The sequence below is a fragment of the Argentina silus genome (genome assembly GCF_951799395.1).
Source record: "Argentina silus genome assembly, chromosome: 15".
Taxonomy (NCBI): Eukaryota; Metazoa; Chordata; class Actinopteri; order Argentiniformes; family Argentinidae; genus Argentina; species Argentina silus.
The window spans coordinates 16,929,379-16,949,819 of record NC_139669.1 but is presented as its reverse complement, the minus strand read 5'-3'; the positions used below and the strand labels follow the sequence as shown (position 1 = coordinate 16,949,819).

The window sequence follows — 20,441 nt, the reverse complement described above, 5'->3', positions numbered from 1 at the left end:
AAATCGGAATCAGGTTGTATTGCACAAATCGGAAAGTATAGGCTACAATAAAGAGAGGAGCGAGAAAAAGATACATTTGGTGTGAGCATAAAGGAGATAGATAAACTGCCAGTTTCTGTCTGTACAGGGAGGGTCACTTTGCAGGAAAAGGGAAAAAAGGCACTATTTCTGAATATTGATGACGTCTGCTGTCATAAATCCAAACACAATCTGGCAAATGTTTCAAATCCATTTGGATTAGTCTGTTTATAGAGTCCAGGCCTACAGAGAAGAAAATAAAATACATAATTGGATGGGTTTAACATTCACAAATGCACTGCAACCTGAATGTTGCCCAAGCCACAAAAAAACAGCACTTTGTTTAATCTAGTAGACTGAAATCTGAAATCAAAGAAGGCCAAACAGCGGTAGTACACATAGCTCTTAATCCGCACTGTTTGAATCCCACTCAGTCCCCTCCTGTGGCTGCTTAGCAACCCCTCTCCAGCACAATAACCGTGACCACTGCCAGTGCTTCTCTAAACCACCAGCCAAGGAGGCTCACTCACAGCAACAACACCTAACCACAGGAATGACTGCTTCATACATGTTGAGTGTTAAATTGATATTTCACTGCTATTCTTTCAGAAGTCGTATAAGAATGGTTTAAAGAAGGCGATGCATGTACACATTATTTGAGACAAAAAGCGAGCATTCATGCCAGTCCAAAAACAAGCATACCAAATGATAGGCGTTATTAGAAATAGGGAAGAAATGGCTGTGAGTGTTCAATTCACTGTATGAGTGTGCAGCCAAGTAGCCCACGCTTGTGCGTTCGAACGCAACGCTCCAACCCTCCCCGCGTACCTGTCCATTGTGCTGAAACGCCTACTCGCTCGGCCCAATCACGAGAGGGCGGCACACACGAACATAACGTGTGACATTGGGGTTCAATACAGTCTTAACGATTGTCGCAGACAAATGAAAAGACAGAACACCGGAGAAATAGATGTTTCATCGTCAAGTTTAGTCATGTACTAACAATTATGCTATCGTGTGTTAACCCACCAGGGCGATAACTTCTAAGCCTCTTGATAGGATTTATATGAACCATTCCCGTTAAATGTAGCCTATAGCCTACAGTAGGCTAACCAACGAGCATTACAATACAAAATGCGTAGCCTAATATTCGAATACCCTAAATCGCAATCAGTTATGATTTTATTAACCAAACATAGGCCTAATTAAATTGTCAGAATGCCATGACAAATGGCGAACGTTTTAAAATGTCATTTTCCTTTAAGATGATGTGGGCCTAACGTTAGTCCCCAGGATGTTTTTTTTTCCTTGCACCGCTGGAGCAACATCACCGTATTTACGCTTAGCCAGCCAGCCTACAGCGCTGAGCGGCTTGGAGAGGTGGGCGCGCACTGACTGGCGTCCTGGTTCCATCTTCACTTCAAGAGCACGGACCGCAAACATCGCAATTTCAGCACCGAAATTTGACAGCGGACGTGCCATTAATACATAGATTTGCGTAGGGGAATCTTCCTCAAGTGATCTACAGTGACAATTACGCAAAGCGAGAGCCCGACGCATCTTAAGTGAAACATTTTCATCAGTAACGACTGAAGTTCAGTTGTGCTGAAATATTTCTGGGTGTTTCATTATATTTTTTTATAGGCTATAGCCTATTCTCGATGGAAATGATGGACAATCGATAATTTTACTGTAAGGATTATGCTTGGATTTACAGCAATGGCACATAGCAATGGATGTTTGTAAGATCATGCGTGCACGGCTTTGGTGTTCGGTTTCATTCCAAATACATGCACGATGGACAAGCATTTACGCGCGTCTTAATTAAATAGCCTGGGATTTTCAGATCTTGAGTAATGTTAGCGATGTTTCCAACAGGGCTAAGTCGTGTCCTTGGTAGGCTATGTAGTGAGCATTAACGACATGGAATTCCATCGCATAGATTTAACTTTTTGGAACATCTGCGCTGCGTGACTGGACTCTGGTTTTGTGCATAAACTGAAACATGGCTTTGAGTGAGAACTGTAGAACCCAGCCTGCAAAAGAGCAAGGTTCAGTTCAGAACCCCACATCGGACGTTATTGAACTGAACGTGGGTGGACAGGTTTACTACACTCGACATACAACTTTGACAAGCATTGCCAATTCATTACTTGGAAGATTATTCTCGACCAAGAAGGGGTCCTCAAACGATTTGGCGCGGGACCTTCGAGGACGCTACTTCATCGACAGAGATGGTTTTCTGTTTCGGTATGTATTGGATTACCTTAGAGATAAGCAAGTCGTCCTCCCTGACCACTTCCCGGAGAGGGGAAGACTGAAAAGGGAGGCGGAATACTTTCAACTGCCCGAATTGGCCAAACTTCTGACGTCCGATGAATCTAAACAGTTTCCAGATGACTTCTACCACAGTGATTGTGATGATGCGTCGCAGGGCAGCAACCAGAGGATCTATTCCTCATACTCCCTGGACCGGAGGTACGGCTACATCACGGTTGGTTTTAAAGGCACGTGTAACGTGGGCAGGGAAGGTCAGACTGATGCCAAAGCTAAAAAAGTACCAAGAATCTTCATTAGCGGAAGAATTGACTTGGCCAAAGAAGTCTTTGGAGACACCCTAAATGAGAGCCGAGACGCAGATAGGCCACCAGACCGCTACACCTCTGGGTTCTACCTCAAGTTCAAGCACCTGGAGAGAGCTTTTGATATGCTGTCGGAGAGCGGGTTCCACATTGTTGCCTGCAATTCCTCACTGACCGCGTCTTCGATCAGTCATTACGCGGATGACAGGAGCTGGTCCAATTACACGCAGTACGTCTTATACCGTAAGTTAAGTCTATTTGCATATAATGAGCTCTACCAATAATTTAAATGATGCTCTTTATAGGTAGGTTGATGCCATAGTAGTGTCTCAGCAAAAATAAAGTGAATATTTTAGCCTACACAATGTATAAGGTGAACTTTAACACCACTAGGAGGCATAATTGGATTATTCGTTCCCCTCTCCAATATTACACCTTTTATATCTTATCTTAACTGCTTTTTAAGGTTAAGTTTACTTTTGTTTTTCAAATGGTGCAATGTTGTATTAGAATACAGCAGTTGCTTACTACACAAGCATAGTTTTGCAGACCCCTCTGCTACACACGTCATGCATAAACATTGGTGACTGCTTCGATGATGTCAGCCTGGAGGGGTATGTTATGAATAATATACTACAACTGGCCAACATCATTTCAGATTCCTTGCTGGTATATTCCCTAAAATCAGTTGTGCTTTTTGTTAAATATAGAGTTTGGCCGCCAGCAACTGGCAACTCATTTGGCTCTTCCCTTTCTCTGCGGAGGGAGATGTTGCACCATATGGCCAATTAAAAAACACTTTGCTCGTTATTCCAAATGGGTCCCTTCGGAAACCTGAAGAAAATCCAGTTGGCAGGTCAAGGTTTGGGCTGTAGGGGTGGGCTCAGGAAGACATATGGTTGGTTAATGATTTGCCAATGGTGTCATTGATATAATTATAACAAAAAAGCGTGTGTTGACCCTACTAACACCAATTTCAGAGGGGATCTCACTCAATCAATCTACCCTTTCAAGCTCAAGATGTGGGTGTTCACCTCGAGTCACATTGACAAACGCTGCTCCTGGACAGAGGCAGAGGGGGAGCACCTGAAGAGACAGACTGGGTGAGAGAATAGAGAGGATGAGACAAGCTGGGTGAGACTGGGTGAGAGAAGAGAGGATGGAGAGAGAGAGACAGGCAGTAGACACAGACAGAAAAGAGGCAGAAGGATAGTAGGGTGATAGACAGTCAGAAAAGAGACTGAGTGAGTGAGGAGGCAGAGGGAGAGGAGAAGAAGGGAAAAGAAGAGGAACATCGGAGAGCAAAAGAGGAGACAGAGTGGGAGATGAGACTTTGAAGAAGGTGAGAGAAAACTGAGGGAGAGGAGAGTTGGGCAGAGGGAGAGCCAAGCAGGAGATGAAGGGAAGGGAAAAGGACACAGACACAGAAGGAGAGGAAACAGATGGACATGAGACTGAGACAGAGTCAGAGGAGTTAGAAAGATGGATAGCACAGACATCAGGGCCCATGCCCTGCAGCACCACAACGGCCCACATATTTACTTTCCAAACAACCCAACACTCTGCCTAACCAGAATGTGGGCCACATCCTGCCCCACTGGATTGTGTTGGTTGACAGAAGAGAAAAGAAACTATGTGCATTCGACCACTTTGGGAGCATCAAACAGCATTTGCACTATAATGCATTTGCACAATTGTCACCCAGAAACGTTTTCTCTTGAGATGTTCCAATTAAATTCCATCATAACGATAGAAAGCAGGAGTCTCAAATCAAATCAAAAATATGAGGCAATATGTGAGAATATAATAATGCAGGGAGACGAGCTGTGTTGTCCTTCACTGTCATGTAGCCCTCTTGTGTAACATACCAGTTGTCTTGTACAGGCTCCATTGACTTCCCTCTGTGTGGACTACAGATCCCAACAGGCCCGAAGCAGTTGTTTACCACTTTGCTGCCTGGCCTGAGTGATTGATAATGACTCAACTGTGGTGACAGTTGAGGGACTAACTCCTTTGTGACGCAAAGACATTGTACTGTCAATTATTGTCATCGTGTCCTGTCAAATGAGCCATGTTCCTGCAGTGTATCCTCCCTGTCCCAGAGCGAAAAACGATTGGTGCATTTACATAAAGGGCAGTGCAGTTAGACTGCAGGGTATAGTATGTGAACATGGATGGCTGTGCTGCCTTTCATTCATTCAAACAACACTGGATATGATGTTGGTCACACATTGAGTAAACAACTGATTTGAATGACAAACCATACCACATTGACAACATGTGTGAGAGTGAATTTGATTGACAATTGGTGGTTTAGTGATTCAGCCAAGGCTCTTGAAGCACTCTGGTTGAAGCACTCTGGTTGAAGCACTCTGGTTGAAGCACTCTGGTTGAAGCACTCTGGTTGAAGCACTCTGGTTGAAGCACCCTGGTTGAAAAATTGTCTCCATGCTTGTCTCACAAGACAGGTGATGCTCCATTGTAAAATACGATGTTATTTGTTGAGTTGAACTGTAGGTCGTTTGTTATAATAGGGACTATTATATTTTAGATTGATAGTGACAACATTATTGCCTGTGTTATAAATGACTCCAACCTCCCTTTTACATTTGGGAGCAGACTCAATATTGCCAATTATCACAGGGGGGTGGGTGGAATGTTTTCTAATTAAAAAGCAATCTGAGGACTCTAAATATTACCCTGTCCCTAGTGATCAGACAGTTCCAAATGATTATCAAAGTAAAACAATGTCCCATTTTTAAGGGACATTAGAAGAGAAGTCTATCAGACTGAATCCTGAAAAAAACAGTGCAATCTATTAATAAGATACTAAACTGAATTTGAAACATTGTGTTATATTTATGTTCTCCAAAGACAAGGAAGTTGATTCACCTTGCTATCCATACTTCAAGTAACATTAAAAAATGAATCTGTTTCAAAGTTCAAAAGCTTTCTTGTAATTTTTTAAGGTAAACTGATGAACTGATACCTATTAGGTATTGTTCTATTCAGGTAACACAATACTCCTCTTTCAATAGTTTTCCACATCAGTGCTGAGATGCTGTTATTGAACACACAAGTAATGACAAAAAGAATTACGTTTTCCACACCGTAAAAGCTGTGCCACAGGGCCTGTCAAAATGTGAGGCAGATACACACCGAGAAATATTACACCTCCTATGCGTGCTCTCCCCATACAAATGCACAGTCTTCATTATGGCTATGAATGGGATGATTTGTGACCGTAATGGGGTCTGAACAATGGCCACGAGACGACAGAGAGAGAGAGAGAGACGGAGAGGGAGGAAGGAAATCAATCGCTCTGGCGTAATGGAGGCTGAGATTGGGCTGACCCAGGGCACCCAGAGAGCCTGGTTGAGCCTGGGATAGATTGGCACTGCTTACAGGAGATGGATGGTGTTCCTCGAAATAACTCGTAAAAGTGTCGAGTACCTGAGCTAAAAGAGTACCTTGGTGAGGTAACTGACGTGTGGTGTGTCATGTGGCTCAAAATGGCTGCCATATACAGTATCACCAAAGTCAGCACACATACTCGAGTGAATTTTGGAGCATACAGTACTTACGTGGCTAAGATGTCAGTGTTCAAGTTATTATATCTGAATGTAATCCATCATCATCATCATAAGCAACATGCACTCTGAATGTTGAGTAGACAAGCCTTTTTTTTTTTTTTCTCTAAAAGCCGGCAAGTCTTCCTTTCCGTACCGCCTCGGTTTTTTCATGACCCAAATGCTGCTATGTTAGCGTTTTATCCCTCCCTGCTGTGGGTGAGTAGGTGTGATGGCACCTCCTCACTTACACTCTTAATCCCTTTTAAGATCCCCCTGGGGACATAGAGCCACACTGAGGACATAGAGCCACACTAATAGCACAACTACACATGTGTGGGATCTTTACATGGAGCTGCTGCCGGGGGGATCCCTTGTGTTGGTATGCAAGGAGGAATGTTGCTCTGAGCCGCTGGTGCGAAGGCGGAGGCTCCATGGCTTCATCAGTGAAGTAAAGCGTAAAGCCAGCTAGCAAAAATCCATCGACCCTGAATTTCATCCATGCCAATTAGCAGCAGCAGAAGCTGACATTTTGGCTCCTGGCCGTTCTTTACACTCCGATTGACCTCTACCTCAGCTTCATCAGCTGTTTTTTTTATGTGGAGCAATGACTATTTGCATCATTGATCGCAACCAAGTCCCTGAATGATGTCTTTGTGAGACAATGATTGTGTCAGTGCATCTTCACCAAAAGATGTAAAGCAGCTTGTCTTATGAGCAAACAACAGTGTTTTGAGCTTATATTCAGAGTCACATGGTCATGTTATTTTCTTCAGAGGGGATGTATTACACAGCTTCTTATATTAAAAGACCAGAGTCTCCTGTCTAGTTTTCCCAGTGACACTCTGTCTTTGGGTATCTTATCCCTATCATGTGACATCTTTTCCCCCTCTCCATTGGGACATCATTTACATGATGACAAGAGCTCTCAAAGCTCTCAACACTCCTCTCTCTCCCTGCCTCATCTCATTCCATCAACGCTTGGCGAGGAGAGGGGGACAGAGATCAGGACTATGGGGAGGGCCAGCACGGACGTTCCAATATGTCTGCCTGCCTTGTTCATCTCCCTGACAGGCAGATACACAGCCACCCCTCTGACACTGGGAGGAGACGGCCTCCCCTTGACATTACCAATCTGGGGATGAAATTGTCACTTTGCCCATGGACAGCATGCAATAAGTGTCAAGACAGCACGGCCGTCTGAGCACGGTGGGCCTCGTCCTTGGGTTAGGACAATGACTCCTTATGAAGTCCATCGGAGGCCCTAGGTCACCTGACTCATCTCTAATCATCTCGCCAATGTTTCGTCAGCTCTTTCCCATTACGACTACTGATGAGGATTACTTAAGAGGAGGCGGTGGGTGGCCGGCCAATAATTTGGATTTTAAATATTATAATATGTAATATATGCACATATTATGGCCGTTATTATACCTGGCAAGATGGGGTTGGTAGCCACAGGTCAGGGAAGGGTTGCGGCCTGCTCAAATGATCCTTCCTGTGCAGATGCTATCTCAGTTGTCTGGGTTTCCCTTCGTCTGCAAGGACAGCCATGCCTCTACAAGGAAAGCTCTTCCCCCTTCAAGGACACTCTGGCCTAATTTGTGAGTTAACAAGCACGTAAACAAAGCTCAACCCGGCTGTGGCAGAGAAAAATCATTTTAGTAACCGGAGACGAGACGGAAGAATACGGGACTAAATCTATGACCAGAGAGCATCTCTGCTTACAGCCCGCGTGCATCAGTATGCAGACACAGACTGCCGGCCACAATTACAGCACCCCACAGAGACGTGAAAAAGTTAAGATCAGAGTGTTACCAAACGAACAATCTGTTTATTTTTCTTTGTTCTGCTTTGTCTTGTGGACAGGGCTTTGTGGGGAGAAGGTGCCAGAATATGAATATATCAATGTCATACATAAAATGAAGTAGTTACTGCAGCAGCACAAAGAGAATCAGACTTTACAATGTGATTACCCACACCCTTCAGCAATACAGGCTTTTGTCACCTGAGCCCGAACAACAAACTGTGACTTGATCGCAAACAAACCTTTTTTGTTTATTGCAGAAAAATGTAAAAGTTCAGCATGATTTTCTCTGACTCAGATGACTTAGCTCTGAAATGTTGCTTTGTGCTAGAAACCTTTTTTCATCTGATTGGATTGAGGGCTGGGTGCATGTTACATTTACTTTAAACTTTGAAAAACTGTCAGGTTTGGGTGTGGTAGGTTTCAGTCTGTGATGGTTTGACTGCTGTTACAGCCTGCAGAATGTACACAGCAGCTGGTGGGAGACAGTCTGAGCAGAGATGTAAGTCTCTCTTTCTCTCTCTCTCTCTCTCTCTCTCTCTCTCTCTCTCTCTTCTCCCTCTCTCTCTCTCTCTGTTCACAATCATGGCAGAAACCGTAGGAGGAAAGCAGACTGTAGGGATTATAATACAAAACAAAAATGATACAACTACGCACAAGAAAAACAGTATATTTATACTTATACTTATACTTATATTATATATTTATACAGCCCCATGCGACGATAAGAGAATTATGAGTCAATTCAGACGCCAAGATGAAATATTTCCACAATTATATCCAACAGAAAATGTGCATGCCATTGGTGTGTCAATGTAGACTACCTTCAATCCTCACCTTTTAATATGCCTTCATGTACTGTGGGAGAAATACATTTTCTCTGCAAAACATTTGAGTACATTTATCTCAGTGCATTAGGATTTCCATAAAATTTCATCCACTCCCAGACATGAAGTGCAGAAATACCCTGTGTTGAGAGAGAGGCAGAAGGGATGGAGAATGCCCTTGTGACATGCTAGTCTCTGTTCTTCCCTGGTGCTGAGCTCGCCTCTCTCTCTCTCTCTCTCTCTCTCTGTGTTATTTATGAGTATGCACTCACAAAGCTACAGTGACTGAATTAGCTCTGTAGAAAGACCCAGCCTTAATGCTGGTGGAATATGATCTGTATGAGGCTAGAGCTCAGAAGAGGACATGGCAATCAATGCCTTCCCTGAAAGATACTCTGGTCCAAACACTCTACTGTACACTCGTCTGGTATTTCAGAAACCTTGATCGTTCATGAACATGGGTACCAGTTCCATCAAGGCAAAGTCAAGTTTCAAAAAAAGATAGAACTCAAAGTCCTCCTTACTCACGAGCTACATTACAACTCATTTCCCTGCAATGCATTGACATTTTTATGATGCTATTATTGGGTGCTGGCTGAGTTCCTAGATGGGTTGCCCCTCTGGACCACGGCATCCATCCATTTAGAAACAATACTCAGCCTTCATCCGCTGCTCCGTCCCCTCAGTAAAATGCCTGCTTCCATTTTACTGCCGTTGTTGGTCCTGATGGCTGATTCATTTTCTGTGGGGGGAAATTGTTGGTCTGATTGGGCTTTTTACTCATGGATTAGCCATTAAAAAGCTGTTAGTGATTCTCTTGCTATCAGCCCAATGCAATCACAGTGCATGCGATAACGTCATTATGACAGTGAGCAAAGAGAGGTTAAAATCCCCCTTGAACTTGGTTCGATATCAATTGGTGTATACACTGCATGCAAGTAATGGATGTTATTGCACACAGTGAAACATCATTGCTATTGAGTGTTCAGTATTTCATCGGAAAAACAATGATGATGTTTTTTCGAGGCTGTGCTTGAATTGTTTCGTTCTTATACATTATTAATGTAGTCCCATAGACGGCAGTACTCCAGTCCATCCTGTGCCTTATGTCCTCCATCTTTAATCAGACCCAGTCCTATGATGCCAGCGCAGAGATAGATTGCACCAAGTTTCATCAAAAGCAGAGTGGTTCCTTGTTTTGTTTTATCCATAAGCTCTCAGGTACTCAGCCAGGTTATTTGGATTTCATTAGAAACCTTTATTGTCCATGAAGAATGGAAATGTTTCTGCAGAGCAGATGCGTGGCGCTGAGAGGCCCGAGTGAATATAGAAGAAAAAAAAGAACCACAGTGGAATAAACGACTGTTTGCTAAAGCATTCAGCTGGTGGCAGCCAGACCCGATGTGGTCTTTGTCATAACCTTTTCAGGTCATCACCGTTCATTATTATCTGATCTTATTCATATTTTGCCTGAGAGAAAAATGACAGTTGGTGAGAGGACTAGGGGCCAACTTCAATACTCCTTGTTTCCTACATCATTTTTACTGATCTGAAAACAAAATCATTCCAATCAATATGGAGGATGTGTTCCAGGATTGTACCGGCACCTTTACAGTTCTTTAGTGTACAGTACACTAAACTACACGGTGTAGCTGGTACAGTAGAAGAAAGAGGCGAGGCAAAGAAGCTTCTTTCAACCATTGAGATGCCCCCCAGTGTCAGGTTCACTGCTCATATCAATTCTGCCTGAGAGCAGGTAAAAATAACTACCTTTACATATTCTATTCACCATGCTCTTCACCGGCCCCATTCAAGTGACTTAAACCCAATATAAATGATGTCCTTTGTTTACTCTGCTTCTAAACACCTTGCTGCCTCCCTCAGGGGGAGAAGCACCTCTCTGACCCATTTCACTGACACTCCAAACACTGGAGAATATTAGCTGTCAGTGCTGTTATTATTTTAATGTGAAATCACACAGGCAGGACGGACTGCTTCAGCTAAAAGGCGAGCTTTTCTCTGGGAACTGGGAAGCGTTTCTGAGCTGGGGTTTTCTTTATCTGAGAGAAAAATATGCCGAGCCCACCCGCTCACTGAGCCTCAGTAATTAAAGATCAGCGGTGGTGACCCCCACTCTCTCATATCCCCCACTCCCAGTCTGCATTCTCTGAAAGATGTTTTGACATTGAAATAGCCGAGGGGATTCGTCAGGGTTTATCTATTCAGTGTTAACTGTTCCCTTCAATGAATGTTTGAATCTGTCACTGAAGGGAGAACATAATGTCACCGTATGAAAACGATTCTCTTGCTACAAGATTTTATTTGCATTTTTGTCATCAAATGAATGAATCTATAAGCTATTTGTAAACAGTGGTCGACAGTATTACGTCATTAACTTTAATAACTTTTACAACTACAGCTGTGAGGATCAGAACTCAACCAGAGAGAGACTTTTTCTGAATGTTTCTAAATTATGCTGGATTTGTACAGCTTAGCAATGTAAATAGTTTTGGCAATGGCCCTGTCGTCTTGAGGATATCATGGTAACCCAGGGTTATCGGTGAAGGGTAAGCTGCCATCGTGTCCCCCGGCAAGATGTAGACAGTGCCTTCAGCTGGTGGTGGGACGGTGGTGGGTCTAAGGTAGACAGGGCCTTCAGCTGGTGGTGGGACGGTGGTGGGTCTAAGGTGGACAGGGCCTTCAGCTGGTGGTGGTGGGTCTAAGGTAGACAGGGCCTTCAGCTGGTGGTGGTGGGTCTAAGGTAGACAGGGCCTTCAGCTGGTGGTGGTGGGTCTAAGGTAGACAGGGCCTTCAGCTGGTGGTGGTGGGTCTAAGGTAGACAGGGTCTTCAGCTGCTGGTGGTGGGTCTAAGGTAGACAGGGCCTTCAGCTGGTGGTGGTGGGTCTAAGGTAGACAGGGTCTTCAGCTGCTGGTGTTTGGTCTATGGTAGACAGGGCCTTCAGCTGGTGGTGGTGGGGAGGTGGTGGCGAGGGGGTGGGGAGGGGGTGGGCAGGTGATGGGGAGATGGTGGGGAGGGGGTGGGGAGGGTGTGGGGAGGTGGTGGTGAGATGGTGGGGAAGCGGTGGGGAGGCGGTGGGGAGGTCACGTGACAGGATTACGAAAGGCAGCAAGGGAATGACAATACAAAGTAATTTATATACTCTCGTGTTTTGAGCCCTTTGGATATTAGTTAATGAGGTGAAATGACGTTCAAATCAGTCTTCATTCTTTGTGTGTGTGTGTGTGTGTGTGTGTGTGTGTGTGTGTGTGTGTCTTCCAGGTGGGCCATCCAGATGGTCTTCATCTCACTGTGACTGCTGCTGCAAGAGCCACAAGAGCGAGCGTGAGGGAGAGAGCGGCACGTCCTTTAACGAGCTCTCCACTTCCTGTTCCGAGACCCAATCAGAGGCCAGCTCCCCACAGGGCACGGTTATCTGTGGGCCAGTGAGCCGACAGCCCAATGTCCAGACTCTGGACCGTCCGATGAAGAAAGGCCCGGTCCAGATGCATCAGCATTCAGAGATACGCCGTAAGACGGACCTGCTCCGGGTCCGGACCATGGGCCTCCGGGATCGGGAGGCTGCTGCAAAGAGGAAGGCTGGCAAGGAGAAGCTGACACCGGAACAGGAGCTGGAAAGATGCATCCAGGACTACCGGCAGATCCGAATTCCGGAACGCTTCCCAGAGAGGAAGTACATGTGGCAATCGGAGCTACTGAGAAAGTATCGTCTCTGAGTGAGGGACAGAGAGAGAGAGAGAGAGAGAGAGAGAGAGAGAGAGAGAGAGAGAGAGAGAGAGAGAAAGAGAGAGAGAGAGAAAGAGAGAGAGAGAGAAAGAGAAAGAGAGAGTGAGAGAGAGAGAGAAGACTATATACTGTAGACTGCACTCTCAAAGGCAACGTATGATGTATTAAAGAAAACTGAGAGTGTTTAGTTGCAGCATGAATAGCAGTGCACATACAGTACAGAATCACAATTGTCAAGAGTGTGTAATGTATGCACAGTGTCTTTTGTGATATGCACATGTGTAAACCAGGTTACACAGGTTGGGGCTTGAACTCCTACTGTACCTTTGCAGGGAACAGTACCCCTGCTCCCCCCTCGGGAGAGACGTGGTTAGCCAGTCGAGCTAAAGGCTACATCACTAGTTCAAGCAACTAACCAACCTCAGGGGCGACGTCATCAACCGTAATTAGCTCTTTAATCTCGATCCCACTCGTGCAGTTACAGTGTCCCACAGACTGTGTTTTTCTATGGATGTTGGAGATGATGCTGTGTGTTAGGAAGGGACTATCACTGATCCCACAGACTCCACATCTACCTATATTGTAGTACGACAGCACTGCATGTCATTTCACCCCTATAGAGGACGGATGTAGTGTCAGTATGAGATGAATATCAAATAGCAAATGATTTGTTTTGTGTGGTAGATTAATCCAATTTGTCATGACTGAGGCCAACATCAATGAGGAAAGCACTGCCTAGAGTTTTGGTTTGCTATTGTAAACATTATTGTCCAGATTTGTCTTTAAGTGTATGATAGTTGACATGTTGGGTAGGTATGTTATGCCAATGGGTATTTAAAGATCCCCTGATTGTAAGTGTGCAAAAAACTATTAAATGAGATTAGTTAAAGTGTATTCATCTGTTTAACTGACTCCTTGACAATATAATGGAACAGAATACTCTAGTACACTCTAGTACAGACCAGTACTAGACCTGTGCGAATTGGCACAGGCCGAGTTATTTTTGGGAAATCTTTCCCCTATCCTCCAGATACCCCTTTTAGAATGGACTGAATTTAATATTAGCAATATTATGTGCAATTGACCATGTTAATCAATGTAGCTGGGTTTGAAATACAGTATCTTCCAGAAGAGCAGATAAGTCTGCTCTTCCCTCTGATAGAATTAAGATAAAAATCTGTCCTGCATTGTCTTGCATTCCCCAAATGTTTTTTTTTAATTTCAGACAATTTGTATCTATTCCTCTTGAGAGGTTTTCAAGGAAACATGGCAAGAAACGTAGCTGTGCATCACAAGCACCATTTATAGAAGGATCTATTTTTAGCAAACAGAATCTGCAGTGTCGCCACATTGCATCCGCAAGGAAGAGGCTTGGGAACCGCAACCCCAAAAAGCACAGTGTGTGTTTGATGGATGAAGAACTGTCTTCCTCTTGGGACAACGTATGTCCTCCAACAAAAGTTCAAAGCAAAAGCTTAGTGATAGCTTACAGGGACACAAGACTTGGTGATGCGTCACATTATTGAACAAGAGATACGATTTTTTTTAAAGTTCACACTGGGGGATGCTGGCTCTGGTTCTTTTCCATCACCTACCGGTTCTTTTATAGAGATTCGAATGGAGTCCCATAATCTGGGTCACAAAGGACCAAGGATCCGCATATGTAGCATGAAGCAAATGTGAAAATCACATCTCACATTCCCTTAAGGCTTAACTCTCAGTTGAGCTTTGAACTTGAATTAAAAATGAGGAAACGGACCAAACAAACTTGCATATACAGTAAGTTGTTACTGTAATACAGAAAGAGGGCACTTTGTCCTCGAGCAGACAGAAAAGAGATTGTTAAATCTTACATTTGAAAAGGATATGAGATATAGATTGTTCTTCCCCTGCTATGCACCAAGAGCCATATCTCTTACCCCTGCACCACCTTTCAATAACAACACACCATGAAATCTCAGTATGGGCTCCAATACCTCTCTCTCCATCTCTGAAACCAGATACATTTCATGTTTCACAGTGCTTTTCACCCCGCTCTTAGCATGATCTGAATCCTAATACTATGATGAAATATCGATGAATCTGATTTTGCATATCAAATATAACTATCAAACGGTGGCCTCAATCACGTTTACTGCCCTGGCTGACACAGTCGCCCTATCCCACAAACCCACCTGACCCTGTCCTGGACCGCCCCCTCCGCTGCTGGGTCTATTACCAAACCGATCAATACACAGGGATCCTGGACCTGCCCTATAGACAGCCTCCCAGTCTTTATCCAGGGTCGATAACCAACATCCTCCTCGAGGATGCAAAGTAACATTAAATCCACACTCATAAAGACTGCTGGGATTGATAACCACGGCCAATTACCCAACAGGTCCCTCCCGCTTTTACCGTAATGGTTCCCTTCCACATGAGATAGCTTTGACACAATGATTACTTTCCTTGTATCCGAAAATTACAGCCTGAAGCAAAGGTTAGATAGGGTGATCTACAGAGTGGAAAGATAACCCATCTGATCCACTATTACAAGAAAAAACACAGTTAATCATAGTGTAGAATAATGCTAAACGTCGCAAGAGTCTCTCTCTTCATCCAATGGAGCATTATTACAAGCAAAATCACAGTACGATAAATCATGCAGTGTGAGGAGGAGAGTTAATATGTCGTTTATTAATCTGAGGAGGCTCTCCGTGTTGCCAGTGTAATGCAGGGGCAGTCTGAAACTATAAATCAAGAGACTGACAACTGCTGGCAAGCTCTACAGTTGGATTAAAAAGTTATGTAATTTATTGACTAGGGCTGAAAAACATCTGAATGCTAACTGGGGAAAGGTCCTGTTGCCTGCAGCGTGTCTCCAGAAATAGCCGAGACCAACATGTTGTTTTCCTGTTCAATCATGTAATTTTTGGATGATTGACGTTCCACAGCCTATAGGGGGTGAGGAAATGAGCGTTGATGACTGACAGGAAACCGTGATATCTCTCCCTTTGAAATATTTACTTTTTTCGCGTCGGAGGGAATTACAACTAGAGGAAGAAATGACCAAAGGAATGTCACTATCAATATTATCATCATCATCATCATCATCATCATCATCATCATCATCATCAGCATCCCCTGCAGAAAACCACACCCTGCATGGTGGGAAACTGAAAAAAACAGAATGCAGCTACAGGGAGAGAGGCACGCACGCACGCACGCACCCACGCACCCACCCGCATGCAGGCACGCACGCACGCACACACACACACACACACACACACACACATGCACGCACGCACACACACACACACACACACACACACACACACACACACACACACACAGAGTGGTAGGTGTCAATCCATGCTGCTGACTTCAGCAGGTGCTGAGTGCTCTGTGGTCTTCTCTTCCAGAGTTGTGGCGCCACATCTCCCAGGCCTCCCTCCACCGGCGCCAGAGCTACGGTACCATAGCGGACACACAATCATTCAACTCCTCTGAGGGCTCAGCCTGAGCCAGCCGCTCTCCTGTACTGTACGCGGCTGGAGTTATCTGTGTGAGCTGAGCAGTAGTACAGTCCCCAGACTCTCCTCCTGGATCCACTATTGAAATCCTCTGAGATTCACTGAGACTCCTGCACAGCAGAACATGGGCTCCGAATTCAGGTGCAAAGCTCCTAATGAAGCACAATGCCCTTGGCTCCTGGGAGTGTGTGTGGGGGGGGGGGGATTATTCCTACATATCCATGTTCATCTTGTGTGTCTTGATGGGTTACCGGTGGGAGAGGGAAAGAGAGGGTGAGAGAGAGGGAGAGAGAGACAGAGAGTAGGAGACAGAGAGGGAGAAATGAGGAGGGAGCGGAGGAGGCAGTAAAGTCTACAGGCAATTCACTCATGGAGTCAATCAAGCTCAGCTCTGCGGGACCTTGCACCCTGCTAACAGCGACTTCTGTTCAAGAGCCTTAGTGCAGGTGTACTTAGTTGTTTTTTTTCCCTATTACTTCCTCCATAGCTGCAGGAAGCGTGATTTACAGCCAAAGAGCCCGCGCCTCGTCATTTTCTCCCTCATTACCCCATCCTTTTCTCAAGGACTGCTCTGGAGAATATACAGGCTCAATTAAGCCGTTCTGACAAGAAATCCCACTGCTCATAAATCACCTCCAAGGGCCTCTGATCAGTACCACCACAGCAGTGTATGAGAGGCACACCGGGGCCCGCGCTCCACCACGGGTCAGAGGCCATGCAGTATTATAAATCGGAAGGGTGGGCACAAAGTGTGTTGTAGGAGAGGATGAAATATTGTAGGACATCAGACCATAAATCTGGGAATAATCACTGTTCGTCACTGTGCTGTGGTATCAGACAATGAATACAGCAGGACAGGAAAACAATTAAGATATGATGTGAAGGTCTCACCAACCCTTGGTTTGAGTACCTTGTCCTTCTGTAAGGATGAATTTACAGCAAAGCTGTTTTGATTATACAGTACTTCCCATTGTGTTTTTACATACCTGCAGTACTTGTTTGTCAGGTGGAAACATCTTTATTTTTCAGGTTGAAAAATCATTATTTATTCGGTTGAAAAATCCCATCTCTTGCAAAAGAGCACAGTTCACCACTGTAATGCACATTACTGTATGTGTCCAAGCAAACACATCTGATGCACTGAGGACATGTCAGTATACTGTAAGTAATGAATTAGTGGTGAAAACATTGTCTCAATTCCTGTGAACATTTTCCCTGAGAGCCCCAATTAGAATTGCATGCCTAAACCATACCTTGAGGAGCAGTTGTTTTATTAAATCTTCCCAAATAGCTCCAGAGAACTTTCCTCGTGTTACCCTTTCAGTGTTTGAGTGAGATAAAAGCTCTGTTTGCTGTTAATTTATTTCATGCCTTTTAATAAGGTCCTAGGGAAAAATGGGTACTGAATGCATTCCAGAGCTATTACTGTTTAAGGGGGAAGTAATCTTAGAACCAAAATGGAGCATTCAATTTAACTCCAAGGCGTTGGAACGGTTCAGGTTTAATTAAAACAAATCCTTCATACAGGTCATGTGACGTATGTCTCAAACTGTGGCTCGGCTCCTAATAGCTGGCAATTATTTTAGAAAAATAGATCCACATACAGTTAATTGAATGTTAAACAATGAAAAATGGTTCACATGTTGAGGCTAAGTGAGACACAAATCATCATTTGGTGTTGAATGTAACAATGTATCATGGCTGTGATGCTGTTTCACCATAAATAGCCATTACGTTGTGTTATGAGTTTCGCTGTTAGATGTGACAAGTTTGCTGTCAGTTATTGATTATCCAGACGTGTGCCGTTATCACATTAGCTCCAACACGCCATATAGGCCTATAAAATAGTTCATGTACATTTGATAAAAGAGGTCGTTTTAGACTTAAGCTATTGAACGGACAAAGTAATGGCTTACAAAGTAATGCCTTTTGCATGACATCGTTGCCCAGCATGGAGTCCTCAGGGAACAGGTACAATGAAAACAATGGACCCTGTCCTATTTTCTATTTTCTCTAAATGTGAAAACAGCAAACCATCCACCTTTGGCTATCCTATTTTAATTCTATCCAAACACCTTTCACTAGAGGGGTAGTTCACCCAGCAGGGAACTCAATATATTCTTTTTCCAATCATGTTGCTTTGTATGAGACACCACCATCTTCTCAGGAGAAACAATCAAAGCATGTATTTAGTCACTGTCAACAAGAGATGCTTCAGTACTGCAAGAAGAAAAATCTTAAGTAGTTATTTAGGGGGGAAAAAAACACATTTTATCACATGCCAGTTGCACTATTTTTACATTTTATAGAGTAGAGTAGCTACAAATTGAATAACCTCTGTGAGCAGATGTTTGGTGATGTATTGCTTTTATCTGTTGATTCCATATCAATTTCTATATACTGGTAAACAGTACTTAATCATTTGCACATACTGTATACTGTAAATAAAGAGCATATTCTGATGTGAGATAGAACAGTGAGCAGTGAGCCCATTTAGAGCACAACTCTAAGGTTCAAGTTACTCACTCCTTATCTCAGGTCAGAGTATGACCCTAAGATCGATGTGCATAATGAATAGGAGTGGTGCACTATAGAACATGTTCTCAGAACAATAGCATGCATATTTATTTTTGAAAAGATTTATATATCGAGTCAGATTTATCTACATCTGAGGAAAACAGGCCTGGAGAATGGATGAATCACCTTTACAAACAGCACCCCATAGGCTGAGTACCCCTGCCCTCACATTAATCTCTATTCCTAGGTGTCACAGGTAACTGAGGAGGGCTAGATTACTCCCATCCCAGGCCTGGGACTCATTTAGCTACCTGCCGTGAGTCATTACCCAGCCACCACAAAACAGCCCCAAAACAGATGATATTTACCTCAAAGACCATATTACTTGGGTGGTTGGGGGGGGGGGAGGGACAGGGAGGAGGCTTGCGGCAGTATGGGGAAACTCATCATCGAACTTCACCAACTTCCTGGGAGTGGGGCCATCATTCCTCACCCCCTGGAACAGGAGCTACCACTCGAATGACTGGAGAAAGGATTGGACAAAGACCTATGACATCACTGTCTAATCCTTCTTCCTCCCGTTCTGGAGTAGCTGCTGAGGATGGAAGTGATTGCTGCGGCCACATACTCAATCAAAACCCAGGACGCCCTGAAGGCTTTGTGGTGTGATTTTTATGACTACGAAATCACTGTTGATTAGAAATGAATGACTCATTTTCATATTACAGCACTGCTGTTTGAAGAGTCCTCATTCTATATGCAGCCATATCATTTATAATACACTGCCCACTGTTCAGAGCCCATGGGCGTAGATTGGACACAACCTTCTGCACAAGAATTGGATAGTGCCCTCTCAAGGAAGTCTGATTACCAGGTCTGTTTGTGCTTCAGCCAGCTCATCTATCCTTTAACGCCACGTCATTAGCAGCCTGGCCTCTCTGCAATCTCAACATCTGGACGCTGTTTCATTGATGAACGTGGGTGGTAGAGCAGGCCACCAGGCTGGTCTCGAAGTGAAATGGAAGCGAAGAAGGATGCACCAGGGGGTTGGATACTGAGATTTTGGATAACATCAGTTACAGTTACAGTATAGCACTGTATATCCACTTGGGTCCCCAACCATAAGGAAGAGGACAAGTCCACCGTAGGATATACTAATGATGGAAGAAGATCAGAGCTGGTCAAGTTTCAAAGACTAGACTCACACTCTCCGCACATCAAGAATAAGAGGAAATGCTGATGGTCAATGTGGTCACCAATGGGGCATGGTGCCTCCGTCATGATCTGTTCTCCTCAGGGTTAACAGTAGATATTGATAGATTATTGATTATAGATAATGATAATGTCAGGTTTGTTGTGAATTCTAGCAGCAGATTAACTTTACAGTGGCCTTTGTGCTGTATTTGTGTGTGCATGTGCGTGTGTGTGTGTGTGTGTGTGTGTGTGTGTGTGTGTGTGTGTCATGGACCAACAGGCCTGCCTGTGACCCTTGAGCTAACATATAAAGCCCTCTGAGGCACTGGTGACATGTTGGCAGGCTTGTGTGGCACACATTAAATCCATGGTTCATTGGGAGACGTGATCTGGCCTCTGGATGACATTCAGTGTCACCTTAATCACTTCTGACACGGTTCTCATTGCTGCGATGGCCGCATCCACCACTTAGTGAGGAGTGTTGCTCACTGAGGTTGGCCAGAATTATCTGTCATCACGTCCGGTTGACACACAGCAGACAGACATGCCAAGGCTTTGATTTCTGTCTCTTTTTTTCAGATGGAAATTTTGTCCATTTTGACAATGACAGGAGCATATCCTCCTTTCCCTTTGATTTCAACATATTTACCTTATTGCCCCTTATATTTCA

The 20,441-nt window shown here is 44.2% G+C and overlaps 1 protein-coding gene across 1 annotated transcript; it reads left to right on the top strand.

The window, feature by feature from the left end:
* Positions 1-2,023: 2,023 nt before the first annotated feature.
* Positions 2,024-12,693, top strand: kctd16a (potassium channel tetramerization domain containing 16a; the record flags this gene model as incomplete). The annotated part of the gene is made up of 2 exons (XM_083686539.1): positions 2,024-2,843; positions 12,084-12,693. The coding sequence occupies 2 exons, from the start codon at positions 2,024-2,026 to the stop codon at positions 12,536-12,538; spliced, it is 1,275 nt and encodes a 424-aa protein (XP_083542665.1). The 3' UTR covers positions 12,539-12,693.
* Between the last annotated feature and the right edge of the window lie 7,748 nt (positions 12,694-20,441).